General features: G+C 36.1%; 1 protein-coding gene across 6 annotated transcripts in view; it reads right to left on the bottom strand.

Moving 5' to 3' along the window:
- The window catches only part of TOPAZ1 (testis and ovary specific TOPAZ 1), a 40,937-nt gene that overhangs the window by 20,648 nt on the left and 1,605 nt on the right, over positions 1 to 18,684 (bottom strand). For 3 of the 6 annotated variants that reach the window (XM_064415676.1, XM_064415637.1, XM_064415665.1), the window contains exons 2-8: positions 14,902 to 17,602; positions 12,409 to 12,470; positions 9,813 to 9,943; positions 7,780 to 7,841; positions 4,542 to 4,651; positions 2,284 to 2,369; positions 1,426 to 1,563 (exon numbers count right to left, since the gene is read on the bottom strand). In XM_064415676.1, coding sequence (XP_064271746.1) covers positions 1,426 to 1,563; positions 2,284 to 2,369; positions 4,542 to 4,651; positions 7,780 to 7,841; positions 9,813 to 9,943; positions 12,409 to 12,470; positions 14,902 to 17,602 — 3,290 coding nt within the window. The remainder of the gene's footprint in view (positions 1 to 1,425; positions 1,564 to 2,283; positions 2,370 to 4,541; positions 4,652 to 7,779; positions 7,842 to 9,812; positions 9,944 to 12,408; positions 12,471 to 14,901; positions 17,603 to 18,684) is intronic. The other 3 variants (XM_064415648.1, XM_064415666.1, XM_064415657.1) reach the window with 2 other exon arrangements.

An 18,684-nucleotide genomic window follows, 5' to 3' on the forward strand; every position in this document is an offset into this window, starting at 1 on the left:
CCTGCATAAGATTAGATGCCTTTATAGCTTTACCTGTTTTTCTTTTATGTACTTTGGTGCCACCATGAGGTGCTTGGCCTATTATAATTTTTAAATGGACAGGTCTAAAAACATAAATACATACACAAACAAAACTCAGGTATACTTTTAGACTACCAAGAAAGTTTGTCTAGGTTTGGTGGGTAGAAGTGTTAAAGTCTGCTGGAATGCTGTACCACAAGTAAAATCAAATTGAATGGATTTTTAATAGTCTTATACAAACAATTCTTTAATGTGCCTGTAATATAATGAAGCACAAATCACAATAATTCAGATAAACTAGCTGAAAATTACAAATACAACAGCCTGCCAAAGGTGTATCACACTTGAGAAAAAAGGAAAAATGTTCCATACAAAATTACTCTCAAATTATCTTAGGATTTTTAAGATGTCATATAAATTTTCAAGGGGGTTAGAAAGCATAAACAAAAATATAAACCAGCTTTTTTGATATAAAGGAAAAGAGAAAACATTAAGAAAAATAAAACTAAATTACACTGATGTATTTTAAAAATTCTGACACAGTATATTTAAGATATCAGGAAGATGGACAAGGTGCTGTAGGCATTAATTTTTTTAGTGATTATGTCTAACAGGCTAACTGCAAGTTATTTTTTTACATTTTGATTCTGAAATTTTTTACTTATTGACATCAATGATAAAATTGCACTCATACCAGTAAGATGGTAGGTAAGCAAGAAATCTTGTAAAACCTAATGAGGACAAGTGAGGCATTTGTTATTGGTTACATGCTCTGATGTTTTTATTTGCTTCCAATTAACTTACAAAACTTTCATACAGCAAATTTAAAAAACTTATTACTTGTCAGTACAATTAGCTTGCCTTGCACATTTCTTGGAAGCATTAAACTCAAAATCCCTCTGTTAAATGATCTAAAAACACATTTACTTTGCCCATCATTGGAAAACTATTCTTGCTTGCAAATATTATGAGAATTGTTGCTCTATTTAAGGAAATTAGAGCATCTTAAAACAAACATGCCCATTGTTGCACAAAATATGCAGAAGGTAATATACTATAGATGGCTTTTGGCTATAACAGTACATACAAAGTCTTTGCAAAGGTTTGCTTGAAGTCTCTGATGCTCAGGATAGAAATGTCTCAGAATCTGCCCATTCTACTACTCTGTAATAGTACAGCCTAATTGTTAATGTGTGTTAAAACATCTACTAGTTCAAAATTAACATCATGTTTAAAAAAACTTTAGAAGACCTTGAGAGGAGGAATTTCGCAACAATTTTTTCATCCATCAATCTCTGATTCATTACTTACTACCCATATAAAAATGAACAAAGGAGATGATGTTTTGGTTTTAAAAAGTGTTCACATTTAGAATATTTTCCTCACTTCAATAATGACTTTTACCTTTTCATCCCCTTGTCCTGGAACATGACAGAACCAACATTTTGTCCTTTCACACCCACGTGAAGTCATGAAATAATATCTGCAGTATTTACGGGGCAAGTTAAGTGCATCAAGGATCTGCTGGACTGAAGGAGAAGCCTGGAATAAAATAAAATTACAACAAGCAGAAAAAGCCAAATATTGTTTATTGAAAGCAAACATGGTCTTTGTTTTTTTAAAGTTTCAAAATATCTACAAACCGTAAACAAAAGCAGAAAATGTGAGCTATAATTAAGCCTCTGAAACAACCCTCATCTCTATACTGTATCTGCAGCATTTCAAAGGACACAAAGATCAATCCCTTGTCATGTCATGTTAGTGTCTCATACAACAAAAGCTTGCCTTGAAGACCATAAACAGGAATAATGCAAGAACTGTTAAATGAGATGGACAATGAGTAGAGAGGAGGGAGAAAGATGACAAGTTCCTGCACAGCTCTGAGTCATCATCTGAGAATTCTGGGGCATCAATTTCCTTAACCCTTTTTCAGTGCCCAGCATCATGGATAGAGGAGGCTGTCTTGAATATGTGAAACCTTGTCTGCTTTTAAGTTGTACAAACATCAATAAAGCAACAACCATTATTTGATTTTGCTTAAGCTGAAAACAGAAATCATGAAAACTTCACTGTGAATAGCAGCCCCTTCATTACTGATTTTGTTCTCAGAAATTATACTTACTCAGTGATAACATCTTTAAAGGTGTAAAAACATAAACATATACAGATTCACAGTTTCTGACTTGATACATGGGGAATTGTCTGAATAGCCATAAGAAATTTAGTGCCAAAGGATCAGAAATCTAAGATTTAAGAACTCACACTTGCATTTTTCTCCATCTGCCATGGCTCAAAATCTGCACAATTCTTCAATGGCAGTGAAGTACTTCTTCCTGACGATCTGCAACCTAAAAATTAGGATGAGGGCACAAATCACATAATAAAAATTAATCATACGGAAACCACTCTTATCCATCTTATTTTCCTTTATATTTATAGTTCCTTCAAGTCACAGCAATTATTAATGAAAAATTGATTAATGCAGTCTAAAGCCAGTAATTTAAAATACAGTTTTCTTAATTATCCTAAAAGTAAGACTTTACACAAACTTCAAGAGTAAGCACATTTAAATTAAAAACTTCACTACTTTATCCAAGATTCCTGCTCTAACTTACACAGATAAGAGAAGAAATAAAAATATCCAGAAGTTTTAATTTCAAAACCTACCCACTTTATCAGTAATCTTTGCATTCCAAAATCACTAGTCCTAAATTTGAGCTATTTTTTCCAAACTGATAGAAAACCTTTCATACTCTTATGTTTTAAGCAACGCAAGTAGAAAGTTTAAGCCCAGTGTAAATTACTCATTTCTTAATCATGAAACTTGGTTTTAGAACTTTAATTATTATTGAATGACAGTTTTCTTTCTCTGAAAAACGAATAATGTTAATGGAAGATAAAAGTTCAGATTTTCAAGTCCATATCTAAAGGCAAATGAGAGTTTTTGAATGCCCTGCATTCTAGGATTCCCATCTGGCCCCTTCAAAGAACTGAGTGTTCAAAAGACAGGGTGCTTAGCCCCTTCTGGCAAACCATAATTACTAAAGAGCATCCAATAACAAATGTTCTTCTAGAGACTGGCACTAGGCACATGGTTCTTAATCTCCATGTCTTCCTAACAGATAGGGCTATCACAGGATAGGAAGGACAGAGCATAATGTAGAACAATGAGTATTAAATGTTATGTATTGTCACGTTGCAAAAACTTGTGAATGACAGTGGGTCACTCAGTAAGTTCAGGACTGGATTTAGTCACAAGAAAAAGACTCAGAAAAGAGCTAACCACTAGCTATAGAACAACACCACTGGGAATTTGATCTTTCCTCCAGCTTCTTGCCACCCCCAAGCACGAAGTTTTTGACCAGGTCCTTTCAAGAGTTGCATTCTCTCTTGCTGACAGCAAGTCAGACTTGTAGGGAAGCAGGCCCTAAAGCTAAATAGCCAATCCTGCCTGCATAAATAATGAATAAAAGGCTGTTTTGCCCTGTCCCACCACAGAAACTCTTGCTTTGGTAACTTTCAAATAACTTTAAGAAGGTAGACTTTGAAGAACTCTTCAAAAGCTGCATATGCTTTGAAGACCAAAGACATGAATAGTTTCAAACAATTGAGGACTGAAGACATATTCAAAATAGCTTTTTATAGCATGTGCTTCTTGCACTACCTGAAAATACTGTTAAACATGATAAAATTGTTCTACAAGCTCAGACTGACAGTACAATTTGAAACTCAACAAGAACCCCCGTCACTGATCTTAATTCAAGAAATCCATATAAATATCCATATTAATTATAATACTAAAAACACTGATTTCCAAAGCACCTGTCGCAAAGAAACAGCATGCAGTACCTAGACACAAGTAATCGATTCCTGTTCTTCTATATCTTGTACACCAAATAAACCATGCATTTATGCAAAGCTAAATGTCAGATTTGTTATGTGCAGTGATTGCAGTTCCATTATGATTTCTCTGGTGGCACAGACATCTGTCCCACGTGTGAAATACACTGGGTCAACATGAAGTGCTACTTATTAAATCCATATAATTATTTGACCCAGTCTGGTGAAAGCCTCAAAAACATTTGAATTGGAATGAACAATAAAGTTCTGACCTTCAGCAAGGTGGGCAAACCATTTTAGCAAGTCTTATTAAGAACAATCAACCAACCAAATCTGCAGTCAACATTCTCTGACCACAAATAAAGGAAAAGAAGTTACTTGCTAATAACACATGTCAAACACAATGTGTCAGACTACTAAGAATGCATGCATTCCTGTACCATTAAAGTATCTGAAAGGCATAAATATCAGATAGAATTATTTCTAGAATAGAATTCTGCTAAAAACTCAACCCCAAACCTCTCATTAACCTACTAGGAAATCTTACAGTTTTGCTTATATATTCAAAGTAAAATTCCAGCCAATATCTTCAGGAACTGAAGATAGTCCTTAAGATTTCAGTGGCAAATAAAGCACAAAAAAAATAATTCTGAAGGGCTCATCAACACAGCATACAATACCATTTGTCCAGGATTTCATCTCTGTAGTTCCACTGAAGAGATCTACTTTTCGGTCATTCAGTGGCACTCGTGATAGCAATTCACAGTTCACTTTGTATTTACAGTCACTGCTGAATATTAAAAACCAAAATTTGTTAGTTTGTTTAATCAAATTTAACAGGGGTTTCTTTCATCTACTGCGTGCCTTAAAAGAGGGATTAAGTGTATAAAAGATGAGAATTTCTTCAACACTTTATGCAACACTTCAAAACTTGCCATAAATTTAAATAGCCAGCAGTCCCAACAATTTTACTTTCATTACTCTCATTTGCCTGGTCCAATCTGATTATGATTTTAGCTGAGATTATTCTGCCCTAACGCATAACCATACGAAATTTTATTATTCAATAAATAAGTAGAAAAGGCACCTGTGAACCACTCCCCCCCTCCCATGCTGACAAGAAGATTGAGATGATTTCTGTCACCTCTGAAGAAGCATCTACTTTACATTAGTCTGTAATGTAATATGTGCCACAGAGTAAACCCCAAGGCTTTTCAAATTACATCTAAAGAATCAACTGTTTTCTTTCCTAAAAACTGACTACTGGACAGAAGATTTAGGTGATCTCAAAGGGAAGCCAAATTAAAGACTGTTCTGCTTTTATTTCCAAATATGTACATTCCAGAGAATTAAATTACTAAAACGTGGTGTTTTCAAAAATAAGCTAAAAATATTGCTAGCAAATCTCTTTCATATTTGCAAACAAATCCACAGGAAAAATATCATCCCCTTCCATGAGATCATCCTCCCCTTCTCCCTTTCAAATAAGAATCCTGGTTCAGTACAAACCTGCTTGCTCCTCTGCAGACAGAAACAGTTGCCACCTCCTATAAGGGATTCAAGTTATTTAATACTCCTCATAGTCAAGATAATTTAAATAGTTCCTAAACTTTGGGAGGTTTTCAATACAATTTGAAATAAAAATGCTACTGCAGAGAGGAAGAAATTCCATCTAACAAACCCAAAACTTTCAAGATGAATCTTTATTCTCATCAATGCATTTGGGTTGGTTTCCAGAGGGAACAAAAAATCTGCAGTTTTAGTTATTCAGAAATTTCAAATTATCACATAAAATCTTATTATCTGCTTCCTCATGATGCCAGCCTCAGTTCTGACACAACGGGATTTTCATAGCAGTTTCCCTTCAGATTTCTTTAGTCTAAACATGAAACTACACACAATTTTGCCAGAAATTGAAAACTATATACATCTGCAAGCATTTTTTTAGTAACAGCATCACTAGAAGAGGAGTTTGTTAAATAAGAACAACTGTTTTCTTCTAGATAAAACTTCACAATGGTAACATTTTTCAGTAAAACTAGAGAAAATAGTTTAACTCCAAAGGAAGGCCTCTTCTCTAACCACACTCATTGCACAAACATATTTTGTTCAGCACAGTCCGCTTATTCTGTAATATAAAGCACTATTTATGCTACTAAGACAAATTAAAATGGGTATTTTATAGCAGAAGGAGGAGCTTGGAGCTCTCTAGTGGATTAACAAAAAGATGCAGTATTCTCCACTAACAGACTTCTGTCAGACTCAAGTCTGTCGCAGAAATGTGAGCGCTGTTGCAAAAAAAAAAAAGCAGCACTCTCTCCTATGTCAGCTAAGGTTTCTTGGTTATTTTGAAAATTACTATGCTCTAGTTCCAGCCAGGACAGGGTCAATTTTTGCAGTAGCCAATTGGTGATTACTGCTCCTAAACCACAACACTCTAGTATGTTATTTCTCTTCTAATTACTTAAGAATTTCATCTTAAGTATACCTTTCCTACGAAAACTAATTCTCTGTCATTTCTGGACTGCTGATGAATGCAAATTTCTCAGTCTGACAGGAATTCAGGCTCGGACAATCCCCCACCATATGCAGTTCAACAAGGGAAAGTGATGGATTCTGCATCTGGGATGGGGCAACCCTGGAAGTACAGAGAGACTGGGGAATGAGAGGCTGGAGAGCAGCACTGTGGAAAGGAACCTGGGATCCTGGCTGATGGCAAGATGAATGTGAGTCAGCACTGCCCTAGCAGCCAGGAGGGCCAACCCTGTCCTGGGAGGCATCAGGGACAGCATCCCCAGCTGGCCAAGGGACAGGACCGTCCTGCTCTGCTCCACACTGGTGCAGCCTCACCTTGAATATTTTGTGAAGTTTTGGGTGCCACAACATAAGAAAGGCATTAAACTATTAGAGAGTGTCCAAAGCAGGGCAATGAAAATGGTAAAGCACCTTGAGGGGAAGCCTGGTGAGGAATGCCTGAGGTCACTTGGTCTGTTCAGCCTGGAGAAGACAAGACTGAGGGGAGACCTCACTGCAGTCTGCGAGGGGAAGAGGAGGGGCAGGCACTGATATCTTCTTTCTCACGACAGGACCCAAGGGAATGGCCTGAATATGTGTCAGGGAAGGCTTAGGATGAATATTAGAAAAAGGCTCTTCACCCAGAGGGTGGTCAGGCACTGAACAGGCTCCCCAGGGAAGTGGTCACAGCACCAGCCTGACAGAATTCAAGAAGCATTTGGACAACACTCTCAGGCACGTGGTGTGACTCTTGGGAATAGTGCTGTGGTGGGCCAGGAATAGAACTTGATGATCCTTATGGATCCCTTCCAACTCAGCTTACTCAGTGATTCTGTGATTCTGTAGATCAGACTAAGAAATGTGTACAATAAACACTGCAAACACAGCCTGAAGCTAGAAGAACAGTAAAGCATGTCCTTAACTGTATGTGACATGTTTTTAAGCACCTTTTTCTACCGTTGTACAAATATTTGTCAGCCTGAATTTGAATGAGATCTTTCAATTCTTTCATAAGCAGAAAAGAAAAAGGGAGGTTTCATTACTTATTTATTACTATTTTTTCATTTTGTTAAGTTCTGCTAAGTGCTACTGTGGCAAGAAATGCATCTTATGCTACATGCACATAGAGATGCAAAAGTGAGACATTGTCATGAAGTTAATATATTTTGTCACCAGTCAAAAGTCAAAATAAACCCTATTGTCCTGTCAGGCTATGACTACATTTGTTCTGTACTTTGTGGAGTGAGATTATATTATTTCATGTATTTATTTTCTTCATCACATAGGTACTGTAACACGGAAAATTGAATTAAATACTGGTGGTGCTCAGGTAACAACATCATGTTTTATTTGTATAGTAACTAGGGAATATTGCAGGTTACATGAAGGACACTCTATATGTACCTTTTTCCAGCTTCACTCTTATTTTCTTCTTCAACATCAGGCACTGCATCTGCAAGCTTGAACTGTGAAGATATTTCAAAGTTATTTTCAGGTACAGAAAAGCACTACTAAGCCTGTTATGCTTTACTCTACAAACTTAAAACTGTTAGTGATCATTGCAAAGTGTGATAAGACAGTCTTAACTGTAGAAACTGTTATTTGGTGTGTAGGACTATACTTACAACATCTTTGTTAATGGACCTACTGCCTTTATACACTGTGTTCTTTAAAATGGTGATTGTTAATTGGAAAAAAAGACAATGTGACTGTCTTCTCTTTGCTCCCATGATAATCTCAGCAATTTTTACACCCACTGCCTAACTTTAACTGTGCCTGACAAATGTGTGGAACACTAAAAAAGCTATTCCATCAAGTTTAATGAATTTAAAACAGCACCGAGGAGGAATTTAAGCCTTTTGCTCAGCTCTACACAATCATGGACAGTTAAAAAATCCCCAACAATATGGAGAAAAAGACATCACAAAACATATTTGGAGGAGAGAATCTGAAAAGACTAATACAGAATAAAGTCAGAGAATCCTGGTTTTGTTTCATCCATTATTAATGAAGTAACTTAGGAGTTCATATTCTATCACAAATTGATTATAGCCAAAGAATTAGAGAGTTGCATATGCTGTCACTGGATTTCCAAACTTTATTTTACCAGCTGAATAGTTTTAGCATTTTCTCCATGTGTAGTTTTTGCCCTTCTCACAGGATTATTAATTGGAAAAACTATCAAAAAGCATAATCTGAAAATCTCCCTGGATGGCAGAGTACCTGCAGTAAGTGTTCTGCCATCGCATTCCCCCTGCAGGTGTGCACTGCTATTTTCTATCCACATACAGAACAGGTTTAGGTAGGGCTTAGTATGCATTTTGTGGTCTGAGTTTGGGTTGGGTGAAATTATTTCTACATATTTTCTACTGTCCAACACATCACAGAAAAGCAAGCACTAGGACACTGGTTTTATAAAGCCACAAAGCTATGAAACAACCCAAATGGGACTGACCTGGTAATACTGCAACAAGTACCCCACCTTCAGCAAACCTTACAATTTAACAGACCCTTTTTGTCTCTCCAAAAGATCAGCAAACAAAATAGCACTGTTAACTTTGTGAACTCCATGTTAGCCACCCCAATTCCATTTGCTGAAGGAAATGTTTTTCTTCTTTTAAACAATTTTGAAAGGGAAACTGATTCTCTGCTATTTGATTAACTTCCCAATGACTTCCCAATTTTAAACCTTGAATTTTACAGTTTAACTTATCCAGTTAAAACCACTAGCCACTCCTGAAGTAGTGGAAAACAGTAAATGCTATCAGCAACTGCGTATGAGTGGCAGTGAGACGTAAATTCCACATCATTATCAAAGAAGCAAATAATATAAAACTTCAGCAAATCTTAAAAGACCAAGACTTATTATCTAGAGGAGGGAAGACAGAGAAAGGTCAGATGAAGTCAGTAAGCACGAAAATGATTCCCTCTGAACAGCTAGAAATCTTTATGCTAAAGGCCATTTTGCCCAAGTAATGAAGCCCAGAATGACTCTTCTTTGATGCACGATGGCTGTGCAGCTCCCCAGCTTTCCAACACTGCCCCATCCTTCTGATACTGAGAGGCATTTAACAGCAACACCTAAAATTAGGTATGTTATGTAGAAATGTCATACATGCAGAGCAGTACTCATAGGTGTACACTGCAACAGTAATTTTCATACCATTGGGAATCCAGCATTACTGCAACAACTGATGTAAGAATAGCCTGTTTCACTTCCAATTTGAAGCTTAATTGTTGGTGACAAAAAAAAATCAAGTTCTGTTAAGCAAAGATTACATTGCCAATACACAGTCATCTATGAAATGCTAATATTCTTTAAATTTCAGGAAATTTAAGATTTTGTTGATAAAACAGCATTAGTAGTTAAAATTATGCAATTAGGTGGATTGTAATTTCTTAAACTATTAAGGAGAGAAAGCATAATTTCTCAGTACCTTCTCATCCACGTCCAAACTTGTCAAAAGATCATCTAGTTTGCTCTGTTGCCTATCTTTAAGAAAGTCCTCACTAACATCTCCTGAAGGACTGCTTCCTCTGGAGGAGTTGTGGGTCTTCACATCTTCAGCTGAAAATGTATAAATGCATTGCTTTATGTGTTTCCCATGCTACAAAACAACAAAGCTTTTATTTCCTAAATATTACAAAGGCTTAGAACTAATGACATTTAAGAACTCCTAGGACCTCCTAAATGTGAAATTTATATGGAAGAATATTTCATGCTTAAGGCAGGAACCATTTCAAATAAATATTAGGCTGAATCTGCAATTAAAATTCTATCCAAGCTGTATGTTCTTTAATGGTCCCTGTAGAACAGTACAACACATTTACTTACAGAATATAGAATTCAATACTTTAGAAATAAATTCAGTTAAGCTTTTTTTATTAAAACATAGACAAAATATGAGTGGCAATTTGCTAAGCAAAAATACTTAGTCTTTGTTAGAAAAGGGCATAAGTTAATCATACTGACATGATGCAACCCTGAACTAAATATAGAAAGCTCTGAGCAACTCTAAATTCTTGTAATATAGTGAACTCAGGAAGAATTCAGTGTGAGGAAATCTCAGCACCTTTTGAAGATGCAACAGGAAATGAACGACACACCTGGCTGCAACTTTCTGAAAGGGCTGTTTATGTACAACAGAAGAGTTCTGCATAGAAAAGAAATTCACTACTGGGTCACACAAATTACTTCCAACTGCACCGTGTTGTCCAGACACAGGAAGAAAGAATCAGGTTGGTACTGGAAAGGCATTTCTCTTGTAGTCACTGGTCACTATGATCACCAAGTACAAGACACATCTGGCTGAAGACAACATACACAAGATTTCCACTTGAAAGGTGAAGAGGATTGATGTCATCCAGAATATTTTAACTATAATAGTTTTTCCCCTTCTTAAATGGTGAAGCCATTAAGGCAAGGAACCATGACATCACTAACTTAACACAGGAAACCAAAGCAGTAACACCTATTTCTAAATAAATACATAAATAGCCAGTAATTAGCAAAACCAAGCACCCTACTTTTGTTCTGTGCAGGTCTTTTTCAAAAGTCATGTATTAAACAGTACGTTACTGTGTGCATATTAATCTAAGATTATGATGGGATCCTGCTTCTCAGATCTGGGAAGAAGGACTTTAGGCACCACAAAAAGAACCAAAGACTTTCAGCCTCAAACTTTCCTAGAACATGAAGCAAAACAATAAAGAATATGCAGAAGTTACTGAATAGTACAAAACTTGTTGCCAGGTCTGGCTTCAATCACCTCAGCATTGCAGAATCCATGGCAGAGCCCCCGGTCTCTTTACATGACCAGAGGCATAACTGTGCACTTCCTCTTGACTCCTCCTCAATTTGACTCCTCCTCAGGGAATTTGTGTCTATTTCTTGGTATCTGAGCTCTTAAAACTTCATTATCTTTTATTTTGCTTCTAATACCTGAAGCCTGAAATCTTCTCTTCCCCTAATAGCCTCTAGTCTCTCCTTTCCAGGAGGCACTATCTGCTGAAATCACTCTTTCTATGTGAACATAACACATTCATGTGGAAAACCAGCACAAGAGGTACTGTCACAGACACCTTTCAAGCCTGAAGCAAAATCAACATGTAATGTCAGAATGTAAGATTAACAACAAGCTGATAAACTGATACCAGAAGGGAAACACCATGAACCTCCAAAACCAGTCTCAGCACTCTGTATGTTCACCACTGTCAGTAAAGGGCTTCTACTGAAAATCAAAATCCCATTCTTCCAAACTATCTAGTACAAATTTCTACATTAGGTATACCCTGGTATACCAGTAGGTCTGGCATGCAAGGTGTAGAAACCAAAATAAATTCACATTCATGTACTGCCTAGCTGGACTGCTCTGCTTTAAACAGGAAGAAAAACCCCACCGAATCAGAAGTAACCTTACTTCATTAAAAAAGGACATCCTTTAAAAACAAAACACTGTCTCCGTGGAATGGGCATAGCATCCACAAAGAACCCCAGAAGGACGACCTGAAAACAAACCTGACTACAAAATTCTGTGTGCTGATAAACACAACAGAACAACCACATCTAACTCTGACCTAAACTCCAAAGCACTATCACAGGACTCAGTTTCTTACTATGATCTCAACAACTAAAAGAATTCTTTGCCTGAAACTGTCAGAGAAATGTCAAAAAACCCTAGAACCAAAACCAAATAAAAAACCTCACTCCAACCCACTAGTCCTACCAACAGACAAGTACTACAGAGAAATACATGTTCCCTGTATGACTCAGGCTGGTGTCATTTTGAAAGATGTTGACTCAATACGCATTGGGAAACGAACTGCTGTAACAATAAAAAGATAATACAAAAAAGGTGTGGTTGGTTTGTTTGTGTTTTTTGTTTTGTTTTGGTTTTTTTTTTTTGTTTTGTTTTTGTTTTGGTTTGGTTTGGTTTTTTTGTGGAAAGCAGAAAGCCTTGGTTTTGTCACAAAACATCTTTTTTGGTTTTTTCTTCTTTTGATTACATAGCAAAAATTTCCAGAGACCCTTACCTTTTAACACCAAATTACAGGAATTTTCAGTATCACTTGACTTTCCAGATTCTTGCATGCATCTGTTTTGAACAAAAAGTATACTTAAGATTTCCATCTTGCACAAAAGCATAATAATCTATCAGTTACATAAAATCAAAAGTTCTCAGTAACACTTTTAGCCATGGACAGAACACGTACAACCAACAAGCTGTTTAAAGACTCCTTCTAACTTTCTCTTTTGGCTTTCTTATGTTCATCCCTTCAGATGTACACCTAAACATGTTAAGTAAAACCAAGACATTTCAAAACCCAAAATTTTCAGTAAAAGCTCATGATCTCATTTAATCTTTGCCTAAAATACTGGGAAGGGAAATTTTCTCTGTATAGCAAATCAAGAAAACACTGTGCTAATGAGCCAATTCATCAATTTCAAAAAAATGTGATTTATAGTAATTTTATACTCAACATCATTTGCTTAACAATGCATCTTAAAAAGAGTAACAAAAAGAACTGTTCATAGGAAGATACTTAATTCACTTATTTCAAAGATAAGGTAGGATAAAATAAATACTTCTCCTTAGAAAAGCACAGGAGGGACAAATATCTTAAATTTTACACACAGAACATATAAAACATGATCATATATGATCATGATCATCACACATTTTAGAAACTTGTACCTGGTGAATGGCACCAAGTGTAATGACAGCAAGCTGTCCAGTCAAGGCAACAGAAAATGGCAAACAAAAGCATACGTGAAAAATTAGTTTTACTGCCTCATTCAGGCTTCAGGCCAGAATATTTTCCTGATGCTCAGAAGTGACCAGCACTCTTCTCTTCATAAAATGCAAGCACAAGAGAAATAACCTGTTGAAGTCCCAGCTGTATTTGGTAAAACTCAAAAAAAAACCCCTCAAAAAAACCCCCACACAAAATAAAAAAGTATGAACTGGCCACGATCTGGTATTATCTGGTGATATCATAAGTTACCTGATAAAACTGTGGTAAGGTCTATTGTCTTATTTCAATATTCTCATACTAAATCATAATATTAATATAAATAATATATATTAATATATTCTCATATTGAATGATAATATTAGTATGTTCCTGACTGCTACCAACTATGTTTAATCATCATCTAATAATATTTGCATCAAATTATGGAAGGTAAAAAGCAAAACAAGAAATTTTGCCTGTTTCTTTAGCAAATCCAGGGGAAATTCTAAGAAAGAAGAACCATGCATTTTTATTTTCCTTGGCTAATGGCAAACAAATTGAACAGGTCTCAGAAAGAAATGAATGCTCCTTCTAATATATTTACTATGCTACAGCTTAGCTGCTTCTCAAGAAGTTGGATGCTCCTACTACAGACTTGCCCTGCTCTCTTAAGGCTTGTTTTATTCTGTTAACATCTAAAAGTTTTATATTCTCATGTTCAAAAAAAGTGTTGAGCACCTCAAAGAAGATTCCCTTCCTCTTTTGCACACAGCTTTAATGAAAAGGAAAGGATAAGGAGAGCAGTGAGTAAAAAAAAAAAAAAAAAAGAATGCAGTTATAAGGTGGTACAATCCTGAAAATAATTGAAGTGTTACTTAAAATACAGGTAACATAAAGCCACCTAGAAAGACCACACAAAGAAACTTAAAACACCCATCCCAATAAAAACCCTGATCTTCAGAGGAAAATTTTGCATTATTTCTATCTAAGCTTTTTTTTTTTAAATGAAAAATTCAATCTTAAAACCTATTCACTGAACACAAGTATCAAAGCTTAAGAGAGAAAACAGGCTAAACAATAGATGAGTTGATTCCAAGAAGAATTACTATCTCATTTATGAAAGTTAGGTTCTACTTTAAATTTCTTTTCCTCCCCTTGTGACTTTTATTATCATCTGAAAACCCAGCAAAACATTAACACCTAATGATTTACACCAGGAACTTGCTGAATGAAGATGCAGGATGATAAACCTCTACAACACCTTAGTCAAATCACACATCTGAAAAATATTCACATGTCTGGAGATAGGAGAAAAAGAGGGAAGAAGAATGGCAGAACAGAACACTACTATAGTGACAACCATTTACTCTTACAGATTCAAGAGAAGAATAAGCTACACCTAAAAAGTAAAAACATTTCTAAATATTATACCACTTTACAACTAAGAAAACTACCTTCAAAGGGATATCTGCTATCTCAAATCAAGAATATTATTTTTAATTATCTTTGTTTCTATTTTTATATTTCACTTCATTTAAACAAGCCCTTTAGGACTACCTTGTCCTACAATTCACAGTTTATCCCAGCTCTTATGAAGAACAAATTAATGTATTTGCATTCAGAATACTGTCATAGCTCAATCAAACTTACACACTCAAAATCAAATAAAGAAATAATTTCAACAGAAATTAGTGAAATTCTCTAAGGAAGCTTGACCACTACAACCAAAGCATATGGAAATGAGATAAAAGTACTTAGGAATATAGTGTTAAAAAATAATTATAAGCATACCTAAAACTACTCTCTAGCGAATATGTCTTTTCTGAGGTAACAGGAGACTCAGGCTTAATATAGACCTTTGTGTCTTTAATGCAGTTTGCAGAGGATGCTTTCACTGGACAATTTTCACAGCGTGTAGGTGCAGGCTCCTCTTCATTACTGGTTCCAAAAAGGTCAGGGTCATCCTGAATCACATCAATGACAAGAACATCTTGGTTGTAAGCTTCAAGGACATCTGGTAAATTTTGACTTTTGCATTGTGAAAAATTCCCTCTTGATTTTCTATCACCCTTTATTTCTAATCCAACAAGGTGGTCGACTGCATTCCAAGAATGATCAGGAAAACTAGATTTCAGCACACACTCAGTACCATAGAAATCAGGCACAGATGGCTCTGGCTGTCCATCAAGAAGAGGATGTGGGTATGTAGAAAATCTTTCAGGGAGCACAGACATCTCATCAGAGAGGTTTACAGAGCCATTATGCTGGAAGTCCTTACTATCAATCTCATCTGCTTTTTTCTGTATGGAAACTGGAGATGTGGCATCACTCATGACAGCAAGAGGACGCTGCTCAGATTTTACCAAGACAGTCTTTTCACCTGTCTTCTGCCTTCCTTGACTGGTGCTTTCAAGAAGCTGCAGTGGACTACAAGTTTTGCTTTGAAATGAATGGACAAATTCTCGTTTCTTGGATTTAGGTTTGTTTCTACATAAAGGAATTTTGAATTTTGTCAAGTTTCCAGAGGTTAATGGTTTAATTAGGTTTAAATCAGAAAATGTCTGGTTCCCTACTGATACTTTAGGGCTGAAGTTTATACTGTTTGTGTTACTTGCAAAAGTACCACTCTGGATTGTCACAGACAGGTTTCTACTTGTCACACCTCCTTCATTTTCATCCTTCTGTTCTGTTATACTGTTCTGGACCATCACAGGCAGGTTTCTATTTGTCACATCGCCCTCATTTTTTTCCTTTTGTTTTGTCCTACCATTCTGGACTGTCACAGACAGGTTTCTGTTTGTCACCTCTCCTTCATTTTTATCCTTTTGTTTTGTCGTGCCATTCTGGACTGTCACAGACAGGTCTCTGTTTGTCACAACTCCTTCATCTTTATCTTCTTGTTTTATTGTACCATTCTGGACTGTCACAGACATGTTTCTTTCAATTACATCTCCTTCAGCTTCATCTCTTTGTTTTGCTGTAAAATTCAAGTTTGCTTTAACTTCTTGCACATCATCATGGTCAAAAGCCACAGCACTTTTATCTGTATTAACTGGTGATTCCCCATTTTCATTGTTCATTGTCAAAGTCTGATAAATATCCACAGAAGAGGATTCCATTGTTTCAAGTGAAGCCTGACAGTCAATATTTGGATCAATCTTTTTAGGTGTAATTTCTTTTCCAATTTCTGCCAATGATGTATGCAAATCTAGCTGTCTCACATTCCCAGTCACTGCACTATGTTCCACAGCTTTCACAGTGCTTTTATCAGAGGAATCCTCAAAAGCAGCCTTTGAATGTCTTTTTCCTTCTGAGATGAACCTATGATTTTTAAGAAACCATTCAGAAGTCCTGGCACAAGATTCAACAGGCCAAACTTTTTTACCAGTCATGGGTATTGTTCTTTGACAGGTAAACTGCTGCAATTTCTTAGTAACTTTGTTCAAATTTCCTCCTGTCTTGCTTTTTTGACGATGAGAAACATCACGGATCTGAGCTAACGCTCCAAGACTATCTGAGGCAGCTGCATAATGTGCCACACTGCTTGAATTTTCTCCTTTTACTATTGCAGAGAGCTCAGATGTCTTCTTAAAGCCAGTTTCAAATGCAAGTAATTTGGTTCTATTCTTTCTCCAGGCTGATACAGCTTGTACTTCCTGAGTATTTTTTTCTGTATCGAAATGTGATGTATGATCACATGAAGCTGAGAAAGTATGATTTAGTCCTGAACCTGAAAATGAGCTTGACACGGCAACTGCTGCTTCTGTTTGTAACTCACACTTCTTGCATTTACTAGCCACGTCTGCAGATTTCTCTGTGATTTTCATCTTTTTTCTAGGCTTTCTACCAATATTACACTTTTTTCCCCTTAAACACTTACTGCTTTCACTCAGGCAGCGTGAAACACAGCCTTTTTCATTTTCATTCTTTTCTTTATTAGGTGATAAACCATCTTTTATGAGAGATCTCTCATTTTGCATTCTACTAGTGCTGCAAATTCTGTCATTCAGGTCTCCAGTACCATGGGTTACATGGAAGAATCCATTTAACTTGTAACTGTTGGTAGTTCCACTAGCTGAAGGCTTCACTAATGTATTGATGTAACTACAGTCCTCCAATACCACAAATGGATTCTTTTCAGCTGCACAGAGCAAGCCACTACAATGGTTTAGGGCATTACTGCCATGTTCAGCACCACATTTTGCAGATGTATTCATCACCTTTCCAGCTGCAGTCCCACTTAAACTTTGCAAGTGCTTGATATGAACAGATCTGTGTTGCCTTTTTCTATACTGCACACCAGGCTCTTCTGTCACAGCATGGCATAGAAAGCTCTTGCTTTCAGTGTCACCTGAAGTAGAAACTGTAGAAGATCTAGAATAGTGAGATTCCTTTTCCTTAGAATCTTCTACCCTGTTTCGCTTTGTCTTAACCTTCTTTACAGCCTGTGAAGTACCAGAGTCTTGCTCAATTGCTTTCAACTGTTCCTCTGCTGATTAAAAAACCAAAGAAGTGTCATTAAAGAAAACTCTAAGAGAAAAAGACTACCCTATTTCATAGAGAACCAAAAACCCCAAACATTAAAGGCTGCTAAGGAACATGACACTGTATAAGGCTAAAATATTTCTGTGAAGTTTTATGATTTTTTTTTTTAAATGAACACTATTGGGACACTTAGAGTAAAAAGGATGTATTACCTTCAGGAACAAATGCAAAGTGGAACAGAACCAAACAGTGTCATAAGGACACTGGAAGTTGTGTATTTGTTGTGTATTCCACATAAGTGGAAAACAAGAGCAAATCTGGCAAGAAAATACAGATGCTGTTTGCACGCTCAGCCTTAAAATCTCTTGTTTACACAAAAGGTTCTCTGCAGTAGGAACACTTATTAATATCTTTCAGAGACACAGTCCAACCAAATGCATCCAACTGATCAAGAAAATCCAGAAAAATCGAAGGACTTGCATTTTTAGAGACTACTACTTTTTATTTAAAAGCAAATACAGATTATGTAAAGAACTGTATATCTGAAAATTTAGACTAGAGAATGGACTCAAGAGCATACTAGTATAATGCTGGGTTTTTTAGACCTTTGTTTTCAAGGTAAAACACAATGTTAATACCTCAGTCTTTCAGAATATGGTTTTTAGATAAAGTATTAATAATCTACACTAAGTATATGTCATTTGAATGTATCCACTTCAAAAGTAAAAAGAATGGTTTTAGACAGTCACCCTGAAAAGAAAGAGACCTTAAAAACTCCTCTTTCAGAATTGTTCCAGTTTGACTCAACATTCTCTTAAATTCATCAAAACACAATCATTGTTTGTGTTCTTCTACATCTTTTGGGATTTTTCAGAAAACAGCAACTAAAAAATGCTATTTTTTAGAGAGCAAACCCCAGCATCCTATAAAGGCAGACACTGAAACAAGATATCATCATACATCATCAAAAATAAACCGATGAATGAGGAATTAACTGTCCTTTATTCTGGCATTGCTGAAACTACTGCCCCCTTTCTTGCTAGTGGCTGACCACCTCTGAAGAAAGAGGGAATGCTTGTGAGAGACATA

The sequence above is a fragment of the Passer domesticus genome, chromosome 1, assembly GCF_036417665.1.
Source record: "Passer domesticus isolate bPasDom1 chromosome 1, bPasDom1.hap1, whole genome shotgun sequence".
Taxonomy (NCBI): domain Eukaryota; kingdom Metazoa; phylum Chordata; class Aves; order Passeriformes; family Passeridae; genus Passer; species Passer domesticus.